Source organism: Pteropus vampyrus, unplaced genomic scaffold (assembly GCF_000151845.1).
Source record: "Pteropus vampyrus isolate Shadow unplaced genomic scaffold, Pvam_2.0 Scaffold5, whole genome shotgun sequence".
Lineage (NCBI taxonomy): Eukaryota > Metazoa > Chordata > Mammalia > Chiroptera > Pteropodidae > Pteropus > Pteropus vampyrus.
The window spans coordinates 4690704-4717891 of NW_011888786.1; the positions used below are offsets into that span (position 1 = coordinate 4690704).

The window sequence follows — 27188 nt, forward strand, 5'->3', positions numbered from 1 at the left end:
CTCTCCGCGAAGACCCTGACCAACTTGAATATCATAAAAGGACTGCAGAGCCTTCATTCACCGCTGCAGACTGTTGGCCTCTTTTTTTTTTTTTTCCCCCCCAACTTGGCCACCAGAGGTGTGAAGGAAAGTGACTGACTTAATTTCAGAGTTAACGAGTGTTGTTCCTGGACGCGGAGCATTCTGTTCTAAGTGCGTAAACGCTGCCTTCGGCCTTCAGAGTATTTCTCACATGACATGCAGGGAATGTTTTGGAAAATCTGAAGAGCTCTTATCAGGCATTTAAAAAGTACACAATTAGGAAGATTCTTTTAAAAATTTGATTTTCTCGAATAGGTTCACTACTTTAATTGCAAAAAAATCTTGCAAACAGAAATGTGAGGGGCGTGTTCTATATTTAATTAAAGTGCTGAAGTATTTGTGCTCTAATTTGGACAGTTTTCACTGTGGTAGGATATACTTAAGAGGAACCATTTGTATTTTAAAAAATTATAAAAAATAATTTTTTTTTTCATTTATAGCGACATTACAGTTTCCCATCTCCTCCCCATCTTCTTAAAAACTTGTGTTATCAACTGTACTATTATTGTCTGTGAATTAAAGATACTTCCAAAAGAATAGTAAAAACACTATAGAGGTTATTAGCTTCTGAATATTATAGCAACTGCCATTCAGATCAAAGCCACCAGCAGTCGTTAGCAAGCCTGGCTTGGCTTTGTCACAGCCTTGACTTAAGACTGGTCGAGGAAGCAGCAGGCATTTCTGCCTATTGAACTGACAACTGACTTCTAGGGTGGACTTTTTATTATCTATCTAGAGGTGAAAGGAGGCTACTTGATTAAAGGACTTGTGAGGTGAGGAAAATCATTAAACCCCATAATAACACATGTTAAAATATGGCATAATAATGAACTTAAATAAGCTCAAATGTGTGTTTTCATATTCTCAGAGATTGCTTTGTTTATATTCTTTTTCTCCCATTTAGACAAAATGCATACATTTGTATTCTTTTCATGTCACAATAAAATATCATGTTATTTTTCCTCTCCAAATATATGAAGCTATTTTTTTTGCCATTGTATCCTCAGTCCTTGGTTTAGTTTTAGGGTGCAGTTTGAAATGAACCTTTGGGGAAAAGAGAGCAGTAATGCAGGGCCATTTCGTGCGGTTGGACAACTTACTCTCTGAACAAGGCTGGCCAACTGGCCAGTGCGTTTTGAATTCCAGCTTCTGCTGGCAGAAGCAATGCCTTTGTAATTTATCCATCCTCTATCGATAATTTGTCACCCTTGGAATGACCTCTTAACTGGTCTATCGTGCTTCCATTTTACCCCGTCTCCTGTGATTCTCCAAACAACAGCTCAGGTGGTCCTGTTAAAAGATTAGTTGGCCCACGTTGACCCCTTTGCGATCGATGGTCAACCTTGCAGTAGCCTCCAGGCAGCCTGGTGGCTTTATCATCAGTCAGCCAGTCCCTACATGATCTCGACTCCCACAGTCTTTCTGAGCTCTGCCTCTTGTAGCTCTTCCTTGTTCACTCTGCTCAATACTACTTGCCTCCTTGCTGTTACAGCAATATGTCAGGGATATTTCTACCTCAGGGCCTTTGCACTTGCTGTTCTCCCTGCCTGAATGTTCTTCCCTCAGTTAGTCACATGGCTTGCTAACTCCTTCATATGGATTATAATTTTATCAGATTTTATCAATGCATGTATGACTATATAAAATTTTTATTTTTCAGCTCCTTACTTCATATTTCCCTCCATGCTCTATTTTTCTCCATAGAGTTTCTTATTATTTAATATGCTCTGCTGTTTACCTATCTGCTGTTGTCTGTCTTCTCTCACTAGAATGTTAGCTCCGTGAAGGTTAAGTCTTATTAACTGCTATTTCCCAGGAAGCGAAGCGGGGCTCCACACATAAAAGGCGGTTCATACATGTTTGTTGGCTGGATTATTATTTTCTTTGCCATTTTCAAGGCTCCCGTTTACTGAGGACTAACCATGTGTCAGGCTCAATGCTGAGATACTATTTCCATCTTACCCATAAGACGCACAGAGGTTAAATGAATCGTTCTAAACCAGTATATTAGTGTGCTAGAACTGTCGTAACAATGTATGACAAACTAGGGGGCTTAAGCAACAGAAATTTATTGTCTCCGCATTTGGGGATGCTAGGGGTTCAAGATCAAGGTGCCAGCAGGACTGGTTTCTTCTGAGAGCTGTGAGGGAGCGTCTCGTCTATGTTTTTCACCCTAGCTTCTGGTGCTGGCGATCCTTGGTGTTCCTTGGTTTATAGGAGAATCACTCCCATCTCTGTCCTCATCTTCATGTGGCATTCTCCCTGAGTGCATCTGTCTCAGTGTCCAAATTTCCCCCTTTTTTAAGGACACCGGTCATAATAGATTAGAGCCCACCCTAATGACCTCATTTTAACTTGATTACCATCTCCAAATAAGCTCCTATTCTGAAGTACGGCGGGGTTAGGGCTTCAGTGCATACATTTGTATGGAACACAGTTCAACCCATAGCAGCCATTCATTTCATTAGTAGAGGGGCTTTGATTCAAGCTTGGATTCCAAAGCTCACAGGTACTAATATCCGAATCCATGTGATATTTATTAAATGCCTACTCTGCATTGTGGACTCTGCTAGGAACTATAGATAATTAGAGTTCAGCCCTAACCCTTGAGGAACTCACTACATAGCAAGAGGGAAAGACATAAAGTTAAGACCTATGACTTAAAGGCACCCAGCAAGCAGCTCACTTGCCATTTTTAATTATATAGTGCCTTCCATCTATTGAGTTTATTTTGCCAAAGTCTTCTAATGAAATAGTTCCACCATTTAATTTAATTTTCAGTGGAGTTGCCAGAATTGCAATTAATTGATAAAAATTTCAACTATGAAATTTTGCTTTGGAAAGCAGTCTACCATATCTTTATATACCATTAAATTCAATCATATGCTTGTCATCCTGGCAGAACATCTTGATATACTTGAAGAAACATGGTAGGGGAAAGAAAAAAATATATTGTCAGTACTACACTGTAGGGTTTCCAAATACAAATGTTAGCATGATTGGGTTCTACCAATCCATCATTCGGTTGCATCTCCCTGGAGTTGAAACTGTATCTGGGCTTGGCAAGGATGCATTATCACCCTGCAGAGGGGGAACCATGTGTCAGTCTCCCAAAGAAGATATATAGTCTTGTGTACTATTAGGATTGGATATGCTTATGTTGCAGACTTTAAATCAATTTCTGAAACCTTTCTACAGACGTTGACTGCTACAGGTCTGTAAATAGCGTAGTATATTGTGAACTTCAGCTGATGCATACAGCCTAAGAAAACACTGAAATGTGGGGCGATAGAAAACAACACAAAGACTAAAACAGGGATTGTGCAAAATTTGCAGAAATGATCTCATCTGTTTGATGGCATCCTCTAAACAATATTGCGTTGCTATTTTCCTAGATTGGCACAGAATCTTTGTGATTTTTAAATTTTAGATTTTCTTGCAGCCCTTGTTGCTTGAAATGGATCAAATTTACTTGTAAAGTGTGATGTATGCTGATATTGAGATATCTTTCATTTCTTCAATGTCTAGCTAAAATACGTTTGCTTATACTCTATTATTTGGGAGTGGGGTGGGCATAATTTTTAGCAGATTTACTACTGAAGGAGTTAGAATGCTCAGACAGGCCTTTACGGAGCATTTTAGCTTCTCTGCACATCTGAGCACAGATTTCCCCTGCAGTTAAAATTGCACCCACCCCTAACTAAAATATCTAATTCTGTGTTAATAAGACTTTTTACTCAGGGCCACAACGGGATTAATTGAAAGTGGCTGAAGCTTCCATATGAAAAAAAATCTCTTCATAAATAGCGTACGTTTTAACTAATAGGCAATGTGATTTAATGTGAACTTTTAATCCTCCTCAGACAGGAACTTGGGTGAAAACCTGTTGCGGTCAGTGTGACAAAGGGGAATGGCTGTGTCCTGGTCCAATGTAGACTCTCTTCTTTACCACCTGGATTTTATATCATTCACTGATGCCTTTTTTACTGATGTATTTTGTGCCTCATGCACAGGTGGCCACGGCCTTACGTGAAGTCTTTATACCTCTTGCAAAGAATGTTTATTCTTTTGTTGAAATTTGCCTCAAATACACAATGCTGATATTGCCGACAGCATGGCGAGGTTGGTTTGCTTGCTTCCAATATGTATTTGCTGCAAAATAATAGCTCTACTGGTAAGTGAGGATGATGCTCTCTCTCTTCTACACACACGTAGTCCCTCCCTCCCACCCTTCCCCATCTCCTCTCTCTCTCTCTGTCTCTCTCTCTCTCTCTCTCTGTCTCTCTCTCTCTCTCTCTCACACACACACAAATACACACACATATGTATATGTACACAATATACACATACATGCCTATAATCAGTACACTTTCTGTCTCTCTGCATAAGGATGTTATAGCCCTTGAGAGTAGCTTAGAAGAAATTTAACTTCCAAGTTAAAGAAAAACTTTTTAAAAGTGTGTCTTCCCTGCTCACAAGTCACTGTCTGGGATGATTTCCTTATAGATTATCAAATATTCCATCTACTGTACAGCAGCCCAGAACTTACTTCTTAACCATTTCATTTCCACTCTAAAAGGACCATAAAGTGCTTTATTGCAAAAAACCTGGTGATTATTATGCCCCAGGCATAATTTAGCCTAGTTAGAAAACCCAACTCATTTTTTAAAAACAAATTATTTTAATAAAACAAGATCACAATAACTTAACAACCAAGTAACGATTCAGTCATGGTATGTATAAATTGCTCTTCGGGAACGGAGGAAGAAAAATGAATGTTAAAGTTGTGGGTGTGGGGAGAAAATGGTTCGGGAAAGACAGACTAGGTTCAGATGGGGTCTTAATGAGCTCATGGTTTCTGAAGAGTAGAAAAAAGGAGGTGCGTAGAGGGAAGAGGGGCAGCTCGGCAGAGTAAGTAGGATGTACAGAGGCGCTTGGCCCAATGACGGAGGTAGATCATATTTGGGAATGGAGACCAGTTTCATGAAGGGCATGGAAATGGATGAACATGTGACATTGAGAGAGGAACAAAATCACACACCGAAGAATTTGAAAGCTCTACAGCAAGGAATACAGCGACTACGTGTGTTAACAAATTAATTGGTTAGCAATATGGACGAGGCATTAAAGGAGCCATAGACTGGAAGCAGAGATTTCGTGTTTGGCGTCAGACTGATCTTGAGAGTGAGAAAGATTAGGGGGCTTTGCTGTGTTGCCAGCTAACTCCATGGAAGTTTACCTTCCATCGAAATGATGGCTGAAGTTTCATGTCTACTTAATATTTTTCTAGAAAGTGTTTAGACATGTGGATTGAGACACTTTTTCAGATGTGAGAGAAGGCTGAGGAAAATAAGCGAAAGTGGAGATTTTGCTAATAACATTTCGAAATAGAAAAAGGCCATTTTTTCTTGCTCCAGTAGTTTAGAAGTGACTAGACTAAGTCACATGAATACACATTTAGAGTTGAATAGAATTTTGTTTTTCATAGGTCATACCATGCCTGGGAAATCTCAAGTTCTTTATAGCAATATATCAGGGAATGCAGTGACATTTTCAGCCTATTCTGTTCACATAATTTGTGCATGTGCACACACACAGCTTTGGTGATTAGAAAATTTTTTATTAAAAGATAAAGTATTGAGTAGGGCACAAAGGATTCACTTTGGTCTTTTTAAAAGGGCTACCGAATTTTTGACTTATATTTTACTCTGTGCAGAAACAAAAATGATTTAATTTTTTTTTTTGTGCATGAGAGATTGCTGTCTTCTTGGAAAAGGCCTAAAATATTTCTCAAGGAATCTTGAAGACTAAAGTTTCAAGAGATTGGTGCTTTAGGGGACAAGGCATGGAAATGATATAGTTTCTCATAAAGTTTAAATGCATTTTGGCCCAAGCAGATAACTTTTAGCTCAAGGCGCTTGAGTGCATCATTCATTCATTCATTCATCATGAGTTTATTGAACCATGCAAAAGCATCAAGTCATCAGATATTGGAGAGCAGGAGTCAAGCTAAAAAGGGTTACTAAAAGTGCAATTTGGGACTAGACCATGAATGGCTTTCTAACCATGATTAGTAAGAAAGTACTGAGCACTTACAATGTACTAGGCCATCTTAAGTGCTGCAAAGTCTATATTCTGAGGTCATCATGGAATATATGAGGATAACTGCAGGCTTGAAAGTAGACGAGATAGCTTAATAGCCCCTGCAGAGCATCGTTACATAACTGTTATTCTGGAGAAGAGAAACAGAATGTGAGACTGAGATGGAGCAGTCAGTGTGGCAGGAGAGAACTAGAAGACAGAGACAGACATTCAAGGAAGACAGAGGAGTCCCAAGTGTCAGACGCTAGGCAGTGACACTGCTAGACACTCGGTCTGGCAGGGACACTGCTAGACGCTCAAGGACAAAAGGAATACTAATTCAGCATAAGCTGGAAGAGGTCTGTGTTGATGCAAGACAGAGGACGTTATCATTGGAGACGAAGACGAACTGGGCAAGGGTGACTATGGGTACAGATAGATTTGTCAGTGTGGGGAGGGCAGGAAGGGAAAGTTCTCATGGAGAGCTTCCATTCCCCAGTGAATTAGAAGACAGAGTCGTTTTCCTAGATTCAAGAGGCTAAGCACAGGGTGGCAGACTTAAAGAGAATGGTCAAGTAAACCATTGCCACCACTTGCCGTTGTGGTAGATGAGAAAGGACAAGGTAGGCTCAAGGAAGAAAGATGATGGTGAAACCATAAATGAGTAATGACGCTAATATCTTATTTTATTTTCATTCTCCTATTTTCCCTAAAAGTTGTCTTCCGGGGAGCGGGGCGTGGGGGAGTCTACTTCATTGGTATTTAAGTTAACTGTCTTGCAGTTTTCACTGCAGTAGCGATGGCTTTCCTAGCAGGTGGAATTCCTTGCCTCCATCCTCTGGAGTCAGGCACTCCTATTTTAGGATTGTGGGATAAACTGTAACTTGGGAGGCTTCCTTAGCTGTAAATGGAGAATATTTTGACCACATCCGGTTTTTTTGTTTTTGTTTTTGTTTTTTGTTTTTTTGAATTATCAAAAATATAACAGTGAGAGCCCAGGACAAGTGCAACAAACACTTGCTACTGCCACTGCCATTTTTATTGCTGTTTTTAAAATAACACAGCACTTGCTTTTTAATTTTATTTTTGAGAAAAAAAAAAATCTTTAAAGTCGCTCGGCTTGTCAGTTTCTCAGTTCTATGCCTTTACCTTCCACTGCATTCAGACACCTTTTGACTGCCAGGTCCACCTCCTCCGTGAAGCTTCCTCTGATACTGCGGGGCTACTTGCCCCCGCACTTGCTTCCCGATGCCTGTGTCTCTGCAATACACTCTGAGGTTGAAGTGCAATCAGTCTAGGTATCCTAACCCATACTTCCTTTATATTCGCAATAGCATCAGCCCCATTACTTGGACATAAAATCAGTGTCCTCTCCATATCTAATGCAACAAAGGGAGCTGCAGAGGGGTGATTCAGGAGAGATCTGGTAACACCGATTGGCTCCAGCCTGCTAATCGTCATGTCAGCTTCCTCCGGCCTCCTCGCCTGGACATTAATGTGGAGGGCTCTGTACCCAATTCTGTTATTAAATTATCTGCTGTTAAAATGATACATTGGTTTCTGTTTCAGTAATTCGATGGGCTTGAAGTCTACTCATCTCAGAATCGTGTTTTGATATTCATGTGTTACTTTAAAAGGAGAGCGTCCTTATCCTGAACATCGTATTTTGAAGAATTCACTATGTATTCGTATAATTTTCAGAGCTATTTAAAAAAGGACATTGTAAAGAATGTTTTAAAATCAAATTTATTTTCCCCAATTAAGAACTGTAGGGATGCTCATCATAGAATATGTTAAAAAGATTTATGTAGAATTAGAAGACTGAAAGGGACCCTTCTTTCAGACATTGTCTTTTCTTCTACATTTTGGCTCTTGTTCTGTGAGCAACAGCGCACTTAACTACAAGGAAATATTATTATTATGAGGATCTGTACTTTATATATCAGCTAAAAATGTGCATGACCTCGTGGGGGAGTCCATGTATATTTTTTCAGGAATAGTTTTTAGTTTCTAAGCATTCTCAGGTGTTTTCTCTGATAAAATATAAGAATCACTGCCATAATGAAATGGACTTTTCAATTCTATAAAATTAGGTTCAAATTCAAGTCCAACCACTTACTAGTTTTGTAACCTTGGACGAACAAAGTGACTGTCTGACCTCAGTTGCCTTTAGAGTTCCCCAGGACGTCCAGTGGGCTCAATGAGGCGGAGAACGCAGAGCCCGGCCCATAGTGGATGCGTCATACCTGCGATGGAGACGTCTTCCTTCTTCTTTAAAAGCAATTCCCCGTCAGAGACAAGAACCAGCTGCTCAAGTCTCTGCGCACAGCTGCCTGTGCGCTCGACGATGTACTTAGGCAAGCCCTCGCCAGCTCAGCTGCGGGTTAATTCCTCTGACCCTTCACAGGGCCAGTCGTCAGATGGGAATTTTCTCAGTGGTTTGCCCACTTAAGGCAGCGTGTCCCTGGAGGCAAGTGATTGAAAGAGAAAGCCGGTAATGTGAGCAACAGAGTTGAGCCATGAACTTGTGTTAGTTTTTTTGTTTGTTTGTTTGTTTGTTTTGTTTTTCTGTAGTAGCCTGATTGTCTTTGCTTCGCATTCAGGAATCGACTCAGTGTGATGTTACATGGTTCTCATCAGCCCTGAAATGGGGAGTGGGTGTGAGGAAGTGCGACTTTGTAAGGGGCGATGCAGCAGCCGCGGGGGGCACTTTGGAGAAAATGTTCGAAACTGTATTCAGGATTTCCAGTCAGTCTGGAGCCGAGAAAAGCCTAAAATCAGTATGCGAGACGAACCATCCAAATATCTCTTTCCTTACTATTAGAAATGAATCGGGCAGCTTTTAAAAGCAAGCACTTTACAATTTTAAAATTGCAAATTAAGAGTGGATAAAAGAAAATAGGCATTATTTTAAATGAATAGCTACATCAGAAGGGCCCTCTGCATGTTTATCTGTTCAAATAGTTAACTGAATTTTAGATGCAAAATATTGCAGTGCAAAATTCAAGACCAGCTTTTCACATTATTACTGTGTGTATAGAGTGAATAGGTAACTTCATCAAAATAAATGATGTTCACAAAATCCAATATACACCCAGCTACTCTTTAATGTATCAAATGAGATAACACAGATGAAAATATCTTATACATTTTACTTGGGGATCTGATTTATTGTTAATATTTTTCCCAGAACAAAGGCAGGAGAAACGTTGAAGGTAGAACCTAGGAGTCCGTGATCTATGGGGATTGTGAGCAGGACAGTGAGAGAGGTGGCCCTGATGAATGCTTGCTTAAGGAAGGTGGCTTGCCAACAGTAAGGGTATCTGTTGGGGGGCCATCCTTTAAACAGACAGCATTGATCCTCCTTCCCTGTTAGCCACACATTATCTGCAAGATTCTGACTTCCTAGGACTATTAATAAAAAAAGAAAACCCCTAAGTTTCTTGGCAGCAACTTTCAAGTTGAACAGTTTTCCTCGTCAGATGGGAAGGCGACATAGGCGACTATGAGGAGCCGGGGGACAGGGAGGGATCTGTGTATCTGGTGAGCAAGCGAGAAAAGGGAACAAGCAGATGCAACCATCTTACCAAAGAAAGTTTCAGAGGTTCTCACTGGGTGCTGTCGTGATCATCTGTGATGTGCATCATGAATCATTTGTGAGTTAGAATAGCCAAAGTAGCTGTATTTCAAAATATTCCATATTTAAAAGTCTATTCAAGGTTATCGTTATTATAACATTGCTCTCATTGGAATCCCAATATCCTTTCTTCTTTTGTGGGGGGGGGGGGGAAAAAAAAAGATGGAGTTAGTAGGTAATAAATTCTCATAGGGTGGAGGCCAGGTCCTGTGTTTCCTGGAAAGAAATGGGTTGCAAATTGTTGGTGAAAACCAACAAGCAGGTGCCCTGCCCTTTCTGTAGGAGAGAGGACATGGATTTTGAAGAGGGGACGAGCATCCTGGTTTGCCAAGGCATGACTAAGTTGAAAGAAACAGCTTTTCAAAAATAAAAAATTAAACCCAAAAGAGTCTCAACCTCTCTCTCCCCACGCCTCCTTTTCTCTCTCCCTCTCCCCGCCCCCTCCTCCACCGCCATGTGTGTGTATGCGAGAAAGAATGAGAGGGACACACACACACACACACACACACACCCACCCCAATTAAAGCAGAAAATGAATTCAGAAACAATTACTTTGCAATAACAATAAAGTTAGAATTATTAAGGTTTTTTAGCCATTTTACTCACTGGATATTCGAGGAGAAAGAAGGGAATAGGAAGCACTAGGGGAATCCACAGCTCTTCCACGGTGGGAAGATGTTAATAAAGGGAAAGTTTAGTCCCAAGGAAATGGGAATGTCACAAGCTGGGATTTTACCAAGCTTTTTCCCATAACATTTGGAGCCCAGAAAGTACATCGGTCAATCTATGTCTGTTTACATGCCTTGCCATCCATTGCCTTCAGAGAGACTTAAGAAATCTACCTATTTCCTAATCTTTCAGGAGTAGTCACTGATACTGATGTGCTAAAAATGCACTATTTTAATGGTACCGAAAATCCTGGTTGTGTATTTAAAAGACTGCACTTCTATGTGACCCAGCGGCCATAGTTGTTTAAGCATCCCAAAGTTTGAATCAGTTTCCTTTCAAGAGTAACAGGAAAAGGATATTCCAACCTATTCTAGAAGGGCTTTTAGTTTTGATTTATGTGTTGGATTGTAGAGATTCATTGCTTTTCTTGAAAATTCAATTGCTTTTAATTATTATTAGTTATTATGAAAATAGCGATAGGCTCTCTGCCCAGGGACTGAAAGAAATCTCGGTAGGTGCATTTGGAAACTTATTTACTTTTTAATTTATTATTATTTATATTGGAAATTCGTCCATAGGGAGTGGTTGAATATTTTCCTTCAGTTAGATTATTTTAAAAGTAGAGACAATGGATACGTTTTATTCTATTGCATTGTTTTATAACTTACAGAAACCTATTTTTAATTTTAACTTGCTTACAAAGAAGAAAATAGAACATCAACATTATAAATATTAACTAGACTATTAAGAAATTAAAAATGACCGATAATTAGAAACTAAAAACATCACAGGGAAAGCATAAGAGGTATGAAAGCTAGAGTATTTAAGTTTAAAAATCAAGCGGTTGAATCTATTTAATTTATAACTGTTGCTAAACAAATTAAAATACAGTCTGAAACCCACTGCTGTGATTTATTTCAGGAATGACAGCTCGACGCTTTTGTCTGTATTCCTGAAAACATCATCTGAAATGTCTAACCTGCGAAGGGTATAGTCAGTAACTGAGAACCTGTAACCTTTTTTTTTTTTCAGTGTAATTAACTCTAGTTTTCCTCCACAGAGGAAAAGTGCCTTTGATAAAGTCTGACCTTAATCAAAATAGAGTTGGATAACTCAGTCTTCATCGTATGTTCATGATACTTCTTTTATCTCTAACAGACCATTAGAGAAGCATGCCTACTTCATTCTCCCTATACATAAAATTAAAATAATGTTGCTCACCCTCTTTAGTGGTGCTGCAAAAATGAATATGAAATCCCATTAAACTGACTGAGTCAGGTAGACACCCTATGGCGTTAGGCTACATTTCATTCCACGGGACGTTAAAAACACACCATCCCAAGTTAATTTTATATTAGAATTTTGTATTTTAAGCACATTTTTAGATATTTACAATTGTATTCCATTTTCTTCTACCTGAATTTCTTATGGTGCATTGCTCTAATATCAGAAATAAGAAATAACCATTGGATTAGAAGGGACTTGAAAGTATCACTTTATTCCATTACTTTACCTACTGTCACAGAACAAGGGGAAGAGACCATACCCTGTTTCAAAGATCTACTCTACAGAACAGCTTCTATCCACGTTTCTGATAAAGGAAAACTTTGAACCAGTGACTTTTTTTTGGTCTCACTCAGTGCAGACACTGTTTTCTTTGCAGATGGCCCCTTTGTTCCCTGCTACTGCTGCTTTAAAAAGAAAGAAACATAAGTAAAAAAGATATATTGAGTTTTGTTAAGATGTACAAAATTTTCCAAGATCTCGCTGAAAGGAAACTATTCATCCTTTTAGGTTAATGTCTTATTAATATGCATATAAATGGCATGTGTTTCAGAATTATTTTATCAATAAATGTTTCTCAGAAAGATAGATACTGAGACGGAGAACTGTACTCGAATGTGAGCCTTGATCTGCTGGGGTTAATTTTCTATGTATAATAAGTAAGTATAGTTTGTGCATATATCACTTTATGCATTACTTTTGTAGCAAATTGATTTAAGTGCTTTTTTGGAACAGTCGTTGGGCAGAATTGATTCGGGGGCCAATAGATGGACTTACACAGCAAAACTGTGCCTGGGTTTATTCTGGCATCTAAAAGAAGTTTAAGCAAATGGAACAGTTGGTAGTGCTGGAGTGCAGTCCTCCATCAACTTAAACTGAAATGCTGTGGCATATGTTATTAAAAGAGATTTAGTAAAGTATGGTGGGTCAAAATACCCATTGACAGCTGGCAAAAACACAAAGTATTTGAGTTTCATTGGAAATTTTAAAGTAAATTCTGTCTCATTGAGATTGTATAATCTGACATGGTCAAAGTAGAATTGATGAGGTGTTCTAATTGCAAAATCTACATCACAAGATAAAGAAACAGTTTTGCAAAGTAGATAGATGTGGATGGTGTGTTAAGTATGCATATTAAATGCATTGATACTTTCTCTCATGCAAACTCGTAGCATCTTTCCAAACCCAGCACAAATGCAGTCCATAGCATTTTAGGGTTAGCTTCCTGAGGGTAGGGACTATGTTCTGTTCACTCCTGTACCTCAGTACCTGCTCAGGTAAGTTCCTTTCATTTCTAAAGCTCTGTTTCCTCTTTGGCGTGTTGGAAATAATATCTACATAATGTCGTGAATATTACGTGTGTGACAAATGTAAAGTATCAGAACAATGTCTTAGAATAGAAGCACATCGCTAAGTATATAAAAGAAATCACAGTCTAAACTATTCAGCCCTGATTTTTTACTGTTTTGCGCAGTTGCCAACATCTTGCTGTTTTGCCCGGCATCTCCTGTCATTTTTTCTTCCCGTTCTTGTCCTCTCTTCTTTTGTACCCCTCTCTCTCTGTCACCCCTTCTTCCTCTCTGCCTTCTTCTTCTTTTTTTTTTTTTTTTAATTTTCTCCCTCTTTCTTTCTCGGTTCAACACAGTTCCGTCATTTCTTTGATTTTCCTTTTTCTTGTTTAATTCTCTCTATACTACAGCAGTGTCCTCTCTGCCACCATGAACATGGTGCATTGGGAAAGCAGGCAGTCCACAGTAAGAAGCACCAGATCCGAGTTTGGGCTGAGGCCTTTCTGCTGGCAGAGCAGGTGGGCAGGGCCGATGGAGATCGCGTGCTCAACCCTACTCTCCCCATCCATGAAGACCCACCCAGGGGAGCTCACTGAGTTTAAAACCGGAAGGTGCTTTTCAGATTTTATATCTGGTTAATTCTCTTTTAGATATACTTCAGAAGTCATGATATTATAAAAATATGACTTCAGTTCCCTCAAAATGTCCGTTAGCTGTATCATCAAGGATGGTTTATGAATTAAGTGGAAACATTAGTTTAAGATTGCCTTTCAAAAATTATAAAATGGCTTTTTACATTCAGAACATTATGACATAACCGGATACGGGTTATGAACCTCTTATCCTTCTTTGTAATTCAGAAACTGTATATGATGAATTTAAATTTTTTGAATTGAAAATGTATCTTAAAAGCGCCCAGTGCTTACTGGGATTGTTTTATGTTTTTATTGATAATGACAGCAGTGTAATTCACAGATACTATATTTATGAAAAAAGCCTTTTCTGTTTAATCTTAAATTGTATTTTGAAAGAGATAATTGGTGTGGTGTGCTAAAATTTTACCTACGTTACAGTCTTTCAAAATCCTGTTTGTTGGTATATAGCTCCATATTAAATGATAATATGTAACATTTACTGAACATTATTAATATGTATGAGGTCCTGTGCTAAATATTTCATATAATCTTCCCGACAGCTCTATAAAATGCATTCTAAATATTAGGCTTAAGGATTAGGAAATTGAAGTTTAAAGAAGTTAAAAAAAAAATTAACCCCAGGTCGTAGAGCTAATAAATGGCATATCTAGGATAAAACTCTTACATGATCAAGGCAGAGACCAAGCCCAGAAGAAGTCTGCCCTGTAGTGGGGGGAACAGACAGAAACGCAGAGAACCACATGCGACGAATGGCAGGTCTAGTGTTTATCACGTGCCTTCTCTATGCTGAGCGCTCCACCGAGCATCACACAAGCCTTATCTCAGCTCTCTCTTACCTTAGGAGGTAAGTGGTTTTATTGTTGCCATTTTACAAAGATGGAGGGGATGAAGGTTTAGAGAGGTGGGATGGCTTGTCCGAAGTAACAAAACCAGTAAGCGGCAGAGCCCAGAAGTGAATTCACACCGTCTGATTTGAGCAGCTTGGCGCTTAAACACACATCGTGTTCTCCTCTCTGTTCACAGGAAAACACGATTGTTCTCACCTGGTGTGTGTCACATTTAATTGCCCTTGAAATTCACTACTTTTCACTCTTCATAACCAATCTCCCTTTCTACTCCCTTTGGAAGCAGCTACCTGGTAGGCAAGTCTCAAGAAGGAGAGCAAGCAAGCATTGATGGGGAACTCTTCCCGCATCCTCCAACTTCATCCCAATGTCGCATGAGTTCCCGGTGGTATAACCCTTGAGATACTCTAAGGATACCAGATAATTTTTTGCCCAAGAATGTACTACATATGAACTAGTCTTTCTCTTAAAGGAATGCAAGCACTCTGCTCTTATGTGAAACTTTTTTTTTTTTCTTAATCCACACACAGCTATTTGGATATTTAAACACATGAAAATAATTCTCTTCCATGAAATGTATTATTTGATTTTATAACAAAAAGAGTTTCAGTAAATCAACTATACTTTTTAACGAATTAGGAATTTAAGCTGAGATGACTTTAGGTTGGTGTAATTATTTCCCATACTCATATTTATTTGCTTTTCTAAGTTGACATCTAGGCAAATACTCATTTATCATTACTCAGTACTTTCCAAAGTAGTCCGTGGAAGTCCAGATTTATGATATTCCTGGTCAGACTCTAAGAGAGGTTAAACCGTGGAGGAAAATAAAATTACCAGTAATTAAATTTACAGGCAGGTTTGCCATCTAAAGCAAATTTATTGCTTCATAGTGAAAGATAGTTTAGACACTTTCACATAAAGTGAATCCATTTTTACATGATATAGGTATTATACATTGCTGTTTCAATTTATATAATTAAAATGATATCATTGCACTCTGAGGTTAATGGGATGCTCAACTGGAAACCATATGTCGTGAGCAATAAAATAGCAGCATTGCAGTATTGGCTCTTTTGTCAAAAGCTGATGCAGTATTTCAGCCCCGTTAGGTTGCTACTTTCCCTTTTAAAAATCTTTAGAAGAAACAAAGACATACTGATTAATAAAAGCATACTCTTGAAAGTTACCTTTATTTATTTATTTTTAAGAAATAGGATTAAATGAGGAGCAATAAAGAGTGCTTCGGATAAACATATTTGGCAATTACATTTATTCTTGCTCCTTTGTTTTTTCTGGAGAATATTCCAGAGAAGGCCTCAAGTGAGACTTGTAAAAATCTTCATTTTATGAGTTATAATATAGATTTGTTTTTACATTGAAAGAAAAAATTTGCATCATAATATTTCACGATTTTCCTAAATTACAGGTAGTGAGATATTAGTAATATATCCATGCAACTAATATATATGTAATATACTATATATCCATATTTGCATATGGTAAGCTTTTCTCTTTCTCTGTATTTTTCTGTCTTTATTTCTCTGTCTCTCTGTGTCTCTTTCCGTTTCTGTCTCTGAAACACATGCACAAATATTTAGAATATAGTTTATTTAATATTTATTTAGCTCTATATAAATATGGACTACATATGTGGAGAGAAAGCAGTGATAGGAAAATACATATAGTCCCACTTTCTAAAACAGTTTTATCCCAACTTTGAAACAAATCAAGATTTGTTTCTGTAGTTTATACAACTTCTCTGACCATGATCAAAAGAATATGTCTTACATTGTAGAACTGTTGTGGATACATAGAAGTCAAATTAGTGGAAGAACACTAGAATCCAACATACAGAGTTGAACCCAAACAAGCAGTCTTTGAAGAGAGTGTGGTTTCTGAAAGGATTCATGATGGTCTAAAACAGTAGCTAGTCTCTGAGGACCATGGACTAATAATTGGACTCCTGTTACAATATGAAATCCTAAACCAAGTATAAAAGTGTCACAAAAGACTAATACTACTCCCCAGCAGAGGGAGCTATCGATTCTGAAATTGCCCTACAAAGCCTATGCCATCTATCAGCTGAGGAGTGGATAAGCCAAACGTGGTATATCCATACAATGAAATATTATCTAGCAAGAAAAATAAACTGCAGATATGTTATAACATGGAGAAAGGAAGGAGGAATGACTGCTAATGAGTATTAGCTTTCTCCGGGGGTAATGAAAATGTTATAAAATTAGATTATGCTGATTATTATACAACTCCATAAATAATCTAAAAACCAAGGAATTGTACAGTTTAAATGAGTAAACATTTCAGTATGCAAATTATGTCTCAGTAAACCTGTTAAAGCCTATTGGAAAAATGTTTTTCTTTGCAGGGCTCATTATATGTTGAGATTGAATGTTGAACAATTTGATCAGTTCTTGATTTCTAGTTTTTTGGGTTTTTTTTTTACCTGAAGCTTATCTTCCATTGAATGTTTTTCATAATTATCAAGAATCACTTTGTAGTTGAAATCTATAAATTCTAGTGGGAAATCCTGATGGTTGGCTATCTTAAAATAACACGAGTTTTTATGAAGTCAGAATTCAGGACACGCACTGACATTGACTTCTTGTTGATAAATGTACATTTAAGGATAACTGGGGAGGAGAAAACAAGCAAACATGCTGTTCTGAAGTACTTAGATCTTGTGCTATCGTTCTTGCACAAAGATTCCTGAAACCTTCGTGCTGTTTACCCCCAGTGATGTCATCCTTACTAGACCTGCGTGTCTTTGTCTTCCTGTGCTGGTCTCTTCTTTAGAAATAACTTCCCATTTCTTCTTACCAAACTATCTCCGTCACTTTTCATAAGACCCTGCTCAGCGTCATTCTCTCTCAAAAGCATTTCTTGATTTATATGCCACCTTACTCATTATTTTGTTTCACATGTACATCATCATGAGTTTGTGTTTGCTCTTTTTTCATATATGCATGCCTGGTCTTCCTTACCATATTTGCAGTTATTTTGATGAGAAAATAGAATCACATTTTTGATATGTCTCAGCAAATGAGTAGTGCAATTCCTGATACAAAGCTATGTTCAGGAAACCATTATTTCCTGTTTGGCATCATGTTTTATTGACTAAGTTACAAAACTCACACATATCTCTGCACCTAATATTGAAAGAATTAAAGGATTCTTAAGTCTATCAGCTGAGACTGAGACTATAGTTTAGGCCGAATAAAGACTTTCAGTTACTATCTTCTGTTCAAAATGCGTGGTACTTATATTAAAGCAATCATTCTAACTTTGCTATTTCCTTTATCTTAGTGATGTCAGTAAAGATATTTAGATCTCAAAACGAATATTTCATCATATCTTTGGGAAGCCCAAAGAATTAGTACATTATGGTCTTAATTTATCAGAACAGAAGATGATATTTTTGTATAAGAAATCCTAAGAAAGACATCAAGGAACTGTTAAACAGGTATTTTGCTTGAGAACCTAAATGTCATTAAGTATAGTACTAAATTTACTAATCGGTTATTTTTATTTATTTCTTATTGACCACAGCCAGGCACTGTTTTACGCATGCGGCTACAATGATGAATTACTCAGTATCTGTTCTCTGGGAACTTTCAGTTATAACCCTGTATATCAGTAAAATATGACATGTTACAGGAGCTTGAGAAAGGGAGCCCACTCCAGTATTAGAATATTTCAGAGAAAAATTTTAGGAGAATATTTAAACTCTGCTCCAGAGGAAGAGTAGGAGGAATAAGCAAGTGAAGGACAACATGTGAATATTCCAGGCAGAGGGAAATGGATATACAAGGGCTTGACAGAAAAAAAAATCATGCATATCAGTTTGTGTGGATATATGTAAACTTAAGAAACTCCATCATTTTTAACAATCAGACTTGTTAAAAGTACACATCGCTGGGCATCCCCCCTAGAGATTTGGCCTAGTATTTCTGGAGTGGAGCTCAGAGGTCTGTTGTTTCAACACCTCCCCGGAGGACACTTGTAGGTGATCCTGGAACCACACTTTAAAACCACAGTTCCAGGGTGATTGAATTATAATGCCTGAGAGCCAGACTTCTACAGAAGCCACGTCTCGTATGTGTGGCAGAGCAGCAGTGGTTAAGTGTATGTGGTTTGGAGGACAACAGAGCCAAGTTCAGATCTCTGCTGCACGAGCTTACCGGCCACATGACTGCAGGGAAATTGTGTAACCTCTGTAAACCTGCTTCTCATTTCAAAATGGGAATAAAAAGTACATCCCGGTGTGATTATAGAAATAATTAAATGATTGAAAGTGTGCTGCATGGCAGCTAGTAATTGTCCAATAATACAGGTTAGTTTTGAGTATTATCAATTCTACAGCACACACTTTTTCACACTTAAATATCTATGGAGTCTTACGATTGTCAGTAAATTGTATAAAAAACTGCTATTGACACTTTTTATTAAGAGCAAGAAAACTCTGTGTTATCAAAGCATATTAGAGATTAGAAGAAAAATAGATATCTTTTATTACCGCTGTGGTCAATAAAGCTTCGGTTGCTGAGTACTAGAGTTGCTGCAGGTTCCCAGTGACAAAACAATTTTTAGTGGAGGAACAGCCTCGACAGTCCCTAAAAAGAGACCATTTGTACATCTGACAAAGCATGATAAAAGACCCTATTCTATATAGGATTATATTAAGACCTGGAAGAGAAAGGACATATGTAGAAGAGAGAGCCCTGCTTATCAAGAAGCAGCAGTCAAGTTGGTGATTAAAAACATCATAAAACAAACAGAGAACTGTCACCAAGAAATGATTATATCAGATTTTATACTGTCAATAAATTCTTTTGAATGCATGCATGAGAGAGTAGAAGAGTGAGAAAAGAATACAGCTGACTTTCTCACTTTTAAAAATGAAATCTTGAGTATACTAAGCATCAGTTTTCGGCGACAATAGCCTGCACATTTGAAATGTGTCAATGCACACCATCTGAAATGAGATTTATATGTGCAGTGTGCAGTTCAGTTCTCACCAGGGCACAAACTCGCTAATCTGTGTTTCTCTCTCTGATCTCTTTATCGAGAGCTAGTTTCTATCTCCAACGTTTTATGAAACATTGCTTTTCACCTCTCCTGTGTTGCCTTGACACCAGTATATCTAAAAGCCCCCTCGGAAGTCCAGTTCTTTTTCTGATTTCCCCTCATTGTGTCTGTAGTGTTAAATTTTGCTACTTATCAGGGCTCCAACCACAGGTTTAGACTTAACTTCTCTGTCTCTTATGCATATACCCCTAGCAAGTTGCCATGTTTTGTAAGTTTTTTCTTCAAAATTTATTTTCCTTTCCCTTCCTCCCTTCCACAACCCTTTGCTTCCTAAAAACCTATCATATGCCAGAAGTTCTGTAGGAACAAGACGAGTAAAATCTCTGCCTTCTTTTATCATATTGCCTAGCAGGATAGGCACTGACAAGGAAAGAATTCAACTAAATTTTTTAAAGTGTTATAATAAATGTGTGTATAGGTCACCTTGAGAATACAGAAGAGAGAACAACGGACTCACTGATAATAAATAATTTTTTTATAATTTTATCATTATGCATTAATGGTACAATATTTAATTAAAAACTAATTTGTATTAATAACAATATTGTTGTTTGGACCAGGTCATATGACCCTAAGAGATATTTATACTATCTCATTTTACAAATGAGCAAATGGAGAATGATGCTAAGTACCTTGCATAGTATCACGTACCTCATAGGTCACAGAGATTTAGCATTAAGCTCAGCTGGAGAACTAGAGAACAACTGTGTCGAAGAAGGTACTCTTTGTGCTAGGTCTTGAACAGTGTTTAACTCTCAATCTCATGGTGATAGGAACTAGGTACTTCAGACAAAAAGGATTTTCAAAAGCTGAGAGATTTGAAAAGATAATTGTATAAAAGATGAATTACAAGCATGGACTGTGTGGATAAAGGTCTGAGGTGGAAATGGGGCCACAAAAAGTATCCAAGGGTGGCCCTGAAGTGAGAGAATGTTGAAGTTTTCAAGAACCTCCCAGAAGGCTGAAGGGTGGGTGAGGGGCATAGATGGGAATGAGGGCAACGAGGGTATGTTGACCAGCTGATTTGGGGGATTTGTAGCCCTTTGCAATGTTCTATACTTTCCATTGTAGTGATATGGGACATGAGTAAAGAGTTTTGGTTGGTGATGTGGCACGACGTGGTTATAAAAATGCAAGAGGAGAAGCACAGATGGTTAGAAGGCTGATGAGATGCCTCAGACAAGAGGGGATGGCGGCTTTCTCAGGGGAACAGACATACCGTTAGGTCGGATTCTGCATATATTTTGATGAGAGAGTCGAAAGGGTTTTCTGTTTCATTAGATGTGGAGTACGGCAGCATGTAAGATAACTATGAAGAATCCAAAGATTTTGGACCAAACAATTACCATAAGGATGGTGTCTCCTTAACTGAGATGAGGCGGACTTTGACGTGATTTCAGTTTCAAAAATAAAACTTTGGTGCCACTGTAGAGGATGCATTGGAAAAGATCAACAATCAAGGCAGAGATCAGTTTTGAATCTCAGTCGTGTAAGAAATGGTATTGAATGTATAACAATGACCATGGCAGTGGAGAATGGAGAGAAGGGGCTTCATTAGAGACACTACTGAGGTAGTTTTAGGAATGGGATGGATGTAGCAGAAGTGGGAGGATCTAAAACGGGAAAGTCCAGAGTTTCCTGTCTGATAACCACTTCCTAGACCTGGCTCCGGGAGGCCTGTCTCTATCTGCCATTGGAATTTAGCTAGAAACTACATTGAATCCATAGATTGTTTGGGGTAGTTCGGACATTTGAAAACCATTAATTCTTTCAATCCATGAGCACAGAATACCATTCCATATTTGTGTCCAAAATATCACAAAACCAGTCTAGTCTCCTTGTCTTCAATCCCAGCTTTTCAGTTAGTGCACTTGTCTTCTCTAAATATCTTTTTCACTGTTTGCATTTTGTTATTCCCTTACTCGGAAAATGTAAGTGGTTGCAAGCTCTCCTCAAGACAACAATCACCTTAACTTACATTGAAGACCTTATATTTGGACCTGAGCTCAAATCCCAAATTTATTACTTATTATTCTCCAAATAGAATTTCCTGGTTCACTGAAGACCCACCATCTTTCTCCACAGACATTGCTCAAAACGACTTCTCTGCCCATTGTCCCTGCCTGCTCCGAAATCCAATTTCCAGATTAATCTTCCTAAAAATCAACTCCAATCAAGCCATTTCCCTACTTTGAAACACATTTTTACACTCTATTGCCTAGTGATATAATTACAGACTCTTTCCCTTGGCAGCTCCAGCTCTCTAACTCGGTAGTTCCGACTCATTCTTCTCGGTCCACACCGTTCACAGAATACTGTGCTTCCATTAGTTATGTGTCACATTGCCTACTGTACTCTTCCAGAAGCAAAGCAGGTACACTCATGGGCACATAGCAGTTCCTAGTAGAATAATTGTGACCCGTATATAACCAACACTTCTGTAGTTCTTCCTACGTGCCAGGTTCTTTTTAGGCATTCTAAAAGTATGAATTCATTGAATCCACCTAAGGGTCCCGTGCAGTAGATGCTACTATTATTCCATTTTACAGATGAAGAAACTGAGGCACAGAAAGGGGAAGTAATTTTCCCAAGGTCATGTGGTTAATAAATGACAGAGCTAGAATTTAATCTCAGATAGTCCAGGTCTGCAGGCTGCGCTCTTAACTTCTCTGGCATCCTGACTCTCTCATTGGATTCCTGCCACCCACACCCGACCACTCCTTCCCTAACACTGAAGGCTGAGAATTTCTGAGCTCAGTCATTTTCATCAAAGTTCAGAAAGATCCCATTCTATTTTGAAAGTGGCCTGAATCAATCAAGCCTCCCATGACTCTTATTTCTTTGATCTAGATCATCTTTCTCAGATACCACTCATGTTTTACTTCCAATATACTATGTTTGTTGTCATCAAACTGTGATATATTTCACATCTCTCTAACTAGTTTGAAAATTTTCCAAAATGGACACGTTATTGACACTCCATATTGCTCTTCTGATTTTCCAATTTTGTTAACGTTTCCCTAATCTAAGTTCAAAGTCACTTCTGTCTCCTCTCTCCCTGCCTAATGCATATCTGCATATGATCCACTTCTAAGTTTTGGTTCTTCATGCATCCCTGACACTATTCTTAATCTCCTCCACCTTTTCTATCTACCCAGTAAGAGAGTCATTTGTTAACTGGCTCAGGATAAGCAAGCAAGGTGGTAGTGGTGGTTATATTGCTCGAGAGTCTCACTACGCTATTCCCTACTAGTGTAGGAGTCTTGGATGTGGTCTTCCCAGCTCGAATCTTTGACCCCAGGAATTCATCCTAACTCTCACTGCCAGTTTAATTTACCTAAGGAAGAGCCTCGATCCTGGCTATCCTCACCTTCCCTTCCTCCTCATCATCTGCTGACATAAGAACTCATTCCTTAATTGGTGCCAGAAAGTCTACTCATCACACCATTGACTTCTCCTTCTGACCTCATCTCCTATTGCTCCACTGCATATGAAATACCTTCTAAACAAAGCAGACCAAAAGCTACTCCCACAAAATGTTCTACGTTTTTCTACTTTTATATTCTTCCTTGTGTAATTTATTTCTCTAAACGTGCTGCCCCTCACCCTGCCCTCAACCTTTCATCCTGACACACTCCTATGACCTTTCCTTTTATTCTGTTCTGTCGCTTTTTAGACTCTCAATAGTTTGATTAATCTCTCATTCGGCCTTTTATTTGGTTACTTTGCCAGATTTCAAAATTCCTGAAGCCAGAAAAAAGACATTCCTTAAGTCAGAAATCCTTGCAACAACAGCCAATGTCCTGCAAACAGTGTATATTAAGTAAATACATGTTGGCTTCGAACAACTGCTAACCCCTACTTGATTATATGTAGAAAATATGAGTTATTGTTCTAACATAGTCTTACCCATCATTTTGCAAGTGACATAAATCAGAGGCTAGGATGAATTAAGAAAATGCCTTCTAAGTTCTAGGCCACATGAAGGACATGTTACGATCAGTTAAGTAGCCTCTGGTAGCAGCCGTAGAAATCCCCCCAAATCTCGAAACAGTATTTACCTATATTTCCTATACGTTTACTTTGCCAATCTATCATTGTTGAGCACTAAAACCTGACATCTCCGAAGCTTTGTTTCTTTTCATATAAAACCAGGGCATATACCTACTTTACAAGATAGTTTTGGGGATTAAAGAAAATATAGATCAAATTTGATAATATGTTATTTTACAAAACATTAACTATTGCATACAGTAGGTTCTGATAACGTGTTGTTTCTTCCTCTGTCGCGGGTGAACACGAGCCCCTTAACCGAAGGGGCCTGGGATTCACAACTGAAGCTGCCTGCTGGAGTGGGCTGGGCACAAGAGCAGAGACCCTGTAGAATGGTCTGGGAAGCAGTGTACTCAGGGGGGCAACCACACATAAACCACTGACCTCAGGGGAGTGTGGAGGCTCTGAGATGGACAGCTATTCACTCTTCGATAGAAAAAACTGGTTAAGTGTTGACAGGATGAAACCTCTCCACGTCCTAGAATTCTGCCTGTGGTAATTCTGATTGCATTTCAGTGATCCTCAGCGATGCCTCTGTGATCCACCTAAAATACCCCCCCAGACTTTCCTCCCACCCTACCCTCTCCCCATTTGAGCCCATAATCCTGGGAAAACTGGGCCTGGAGACTGAGCAGAGCTGAAACTGCAGGGGATGAAAGAAATGGCTCCTGCTGGCCAGAGAGGAAGACTGCAAAGCCTGAGAAGCAGGCAAGATCTGAAGAAAACATCTCTGCCCTTTTTATTCATCTACATAGTCTCCAAGGCCATTTTTGTCTTGGAAGTGGGAAAAAATAAGTGATGAGAAAACATCGAATTGACAGCGACACGACAATAAAAATACGACTATGGGTTTTCAGGAAGCATTGTAGATAGAAATTTGCTCGAATTCAATCTTTCTTCCCTCTTTATTTCTTATTACTTCCTGATTTTTCTGCTTCCAGTATCTCTCTTTACCTTCTCCTTGCTCAGTAGCCCACTCTGAACCCTGTTTCTAGCATCAAGGCTTTTACATGTGTATTGTTAAACCTTCTTAATCCGAGGCAATCAAACAAAGGAAGGAAGTCACTCTCAATCAATGACAAGCTGGAGAAATAAGCACTTTTTAAGGGAATGAAGTTTTATTACCCTTAGGAATATACTGAAACTTTTGAAAGCAGTAACAGGGCGACATTGCTCAGAAAAATGGATCGCTGCCTTAACTTTTACATAAGCACATACTGTAAATTTACTGCATGAAATAATATATGCTTTTTGCTTTTTTTGCTAAAGACCTTTACTCTTTAAATAGACTAACATTTATTTCTTTACAAATTGCTTAGCAAACATTTCTTTTTTAAAATTTGAACGTCGTGGACATTGAGATGTAAATGCAAATCTCAGTTTGTTTAAAACTTGGTGTTAATGAGGTCAAGACCACACACTAAATCTTTCCATCTGCCAATTATCTCTATTGTGTGCCCATAAATGTGTGAACAACACGCTCTGGTCATAAGAGGCACTGGAGGAGAGGATGTGGATGAATCCATCCGATATGCCTCCACATAATTGGAAAATGGCTCTGTTTTCATCAGCTCTTCATCCATGGTTAGTAGCTTCATCTTTCTTTATGAGCAACAATTATCTTAGAATTTTAATGACAATTTTAGCCCCGTCGTTGTTATTTTTATAATTTATTTGTTCGGTATTTCAACTTCCTGCGATGTGGCAGTGTCACTTCAAATGAGATGAGCATTTTCTGTTTTCAGTGGTGTTTCTTGATGTATATTTATATCCTACTTGTTAAGGCTAATAATACTACGTGAGTAGATAGAATTACATCTGAACTCTGAAGGAAAAATAATGATCCATTTCAGGAGATGAGTGATTTTTACTAACTTCTCAATCCAACTCAAAGAGTGCTTTTTCTTCCTTTGATTAAAATGTATTTCTCAAGTAAATTAAAATGCAAATATAGACAGTCTGTGTTTATGGTTATAATAGAATTATTTAAAAAAGGTTTTAAATCAACCCGCTGTTAATATTTCATGCAGAAACTGTTGGTTTTATTGTTGGGCCGTGTTCCATTTTCAAGATTACTTAAAGTGCTATGAAATCTTAATTATACTACCCAGGTTTTATCAGTTTTGCCTTCTCTTCTCTAGGATATTAAATGGACTGCTTTTCTATATACCTCATAAGTTATGTTAGTGATGTTGGAGAAATACCAAGCGTTAAAATGTTAAAACCTCTTGAAATTGAGTTATGAACAATTTGCTATTTGTTGTAAATAAATATTTTATTACACGAAATTGAATCAATGCTTAAATTTAAGAGAACCATATTTTATAATTTATTATGAAATTAAAGATCTGGAAAAGCACTTCGAGAAACCACTTAGTCCAACCTTTTAATTTATATTAGAAATGTAAAATATTTGTATTAGAAATTGCATCTAACGCTATGGATTTCATTATGATCCTTTTAGTATTTTTTTGAAAAGATTCTATCACATCTCGAACAAATTGATTCAAATGTAGTTTAAATACTTTATAGCTTGATCTTTTTCTTTTTTTTATTATTTTTAGTGATCTCAGTGAAAACCAAATTCAGGCAGTTCCAAGGAAGGCTTTTCGTGGAGCGGTTGACATTAAAAACCTGTAAGTATTTTTTTCCTAACGTATCCTGTCTTTTTAAAGTTATTCAATTTTCAAGTTAAATTTATATTAAATAAAGTGTCATAAAAGTGGTGAAAACCCTATGTATCTTTATGCTTCCTTAGGAGAGAGAGCTTGTAACAATGTTTTATATTGTTTTTACTGGAGAGATTCTCATTTAGGAGATGTCTTAAATCTGAACTTGTTATCAAATTCATTCTTCAAACCTTGCGATTAATCTTGTTAAATCTAAAGAAATGATTTGATTAAAGGGTATTTACAATGTATTTTCTGCCCTTTTGCTGTCAGCTTACTTCGATAACTCCCTTTTCAGTTGTTATCGGTGTTTATTGGATATGCAGAATATAAACTCTTTTTTTTTTTCTGGGAAGAGTAGATAATATTTTCTTGTTAGAGATACCTGTAGCCTAGAGCTACAGCTTTTTAAAATAGCTTTGAGATCACCATTTTCATTAAATGCCAAAGCGTGAGAATGAGAAAATTATACCTTTCCTTTTGTGTGAATATTTTTTTACATCCTTTTCCCCTCATATCTTTATAAAAGAATACATGTATAACCTTCTTTAAAAAGAAAAAAAGAAAAAGGAAACCATGTTTCTGTGTTTTCCCTTGATAAATCATTAGCATGATGTCTTGTATAGAAGTGTTTTTTGGAAGTGCACATAGCTCTGAAGGGACGTATCAGATTTAAGATCTCAGTGACAATCCCGATATTGTCAACAGATATCTTTATACATTTTCGAACCCCACATTAGACTTTGAAATGTTGGTTTTTTATTAGCTCTGAATGCTAAGGCATAATATGTTTTCCTTAGCCTTTATATTATTTTAAA

The 27188-nt window shown here is 37.9% G+C and overlaps 1 protein-coding gene across 1 annotated transcript in view; it reads left to right on the plus strand.

Moving 5' to 3' along the window:
- The window catches only part of SLIT2 (slit guidance ligand 2), a 344129-nt gene that overhangs the window by 177589 nt on the left and 139352 nt on the right, over positions 1–27188 (plus strand). Inside the window, exon 5 of the mRNA XM_023533952.1 lies at positions 26266–26337. Coding sequence (XP_023389720.1) covers positions 26266–26337 — 72 coding nt within the window. The remainder of the gene's footprint in view (positions 1–26265; positions 26338–27188) is intronic.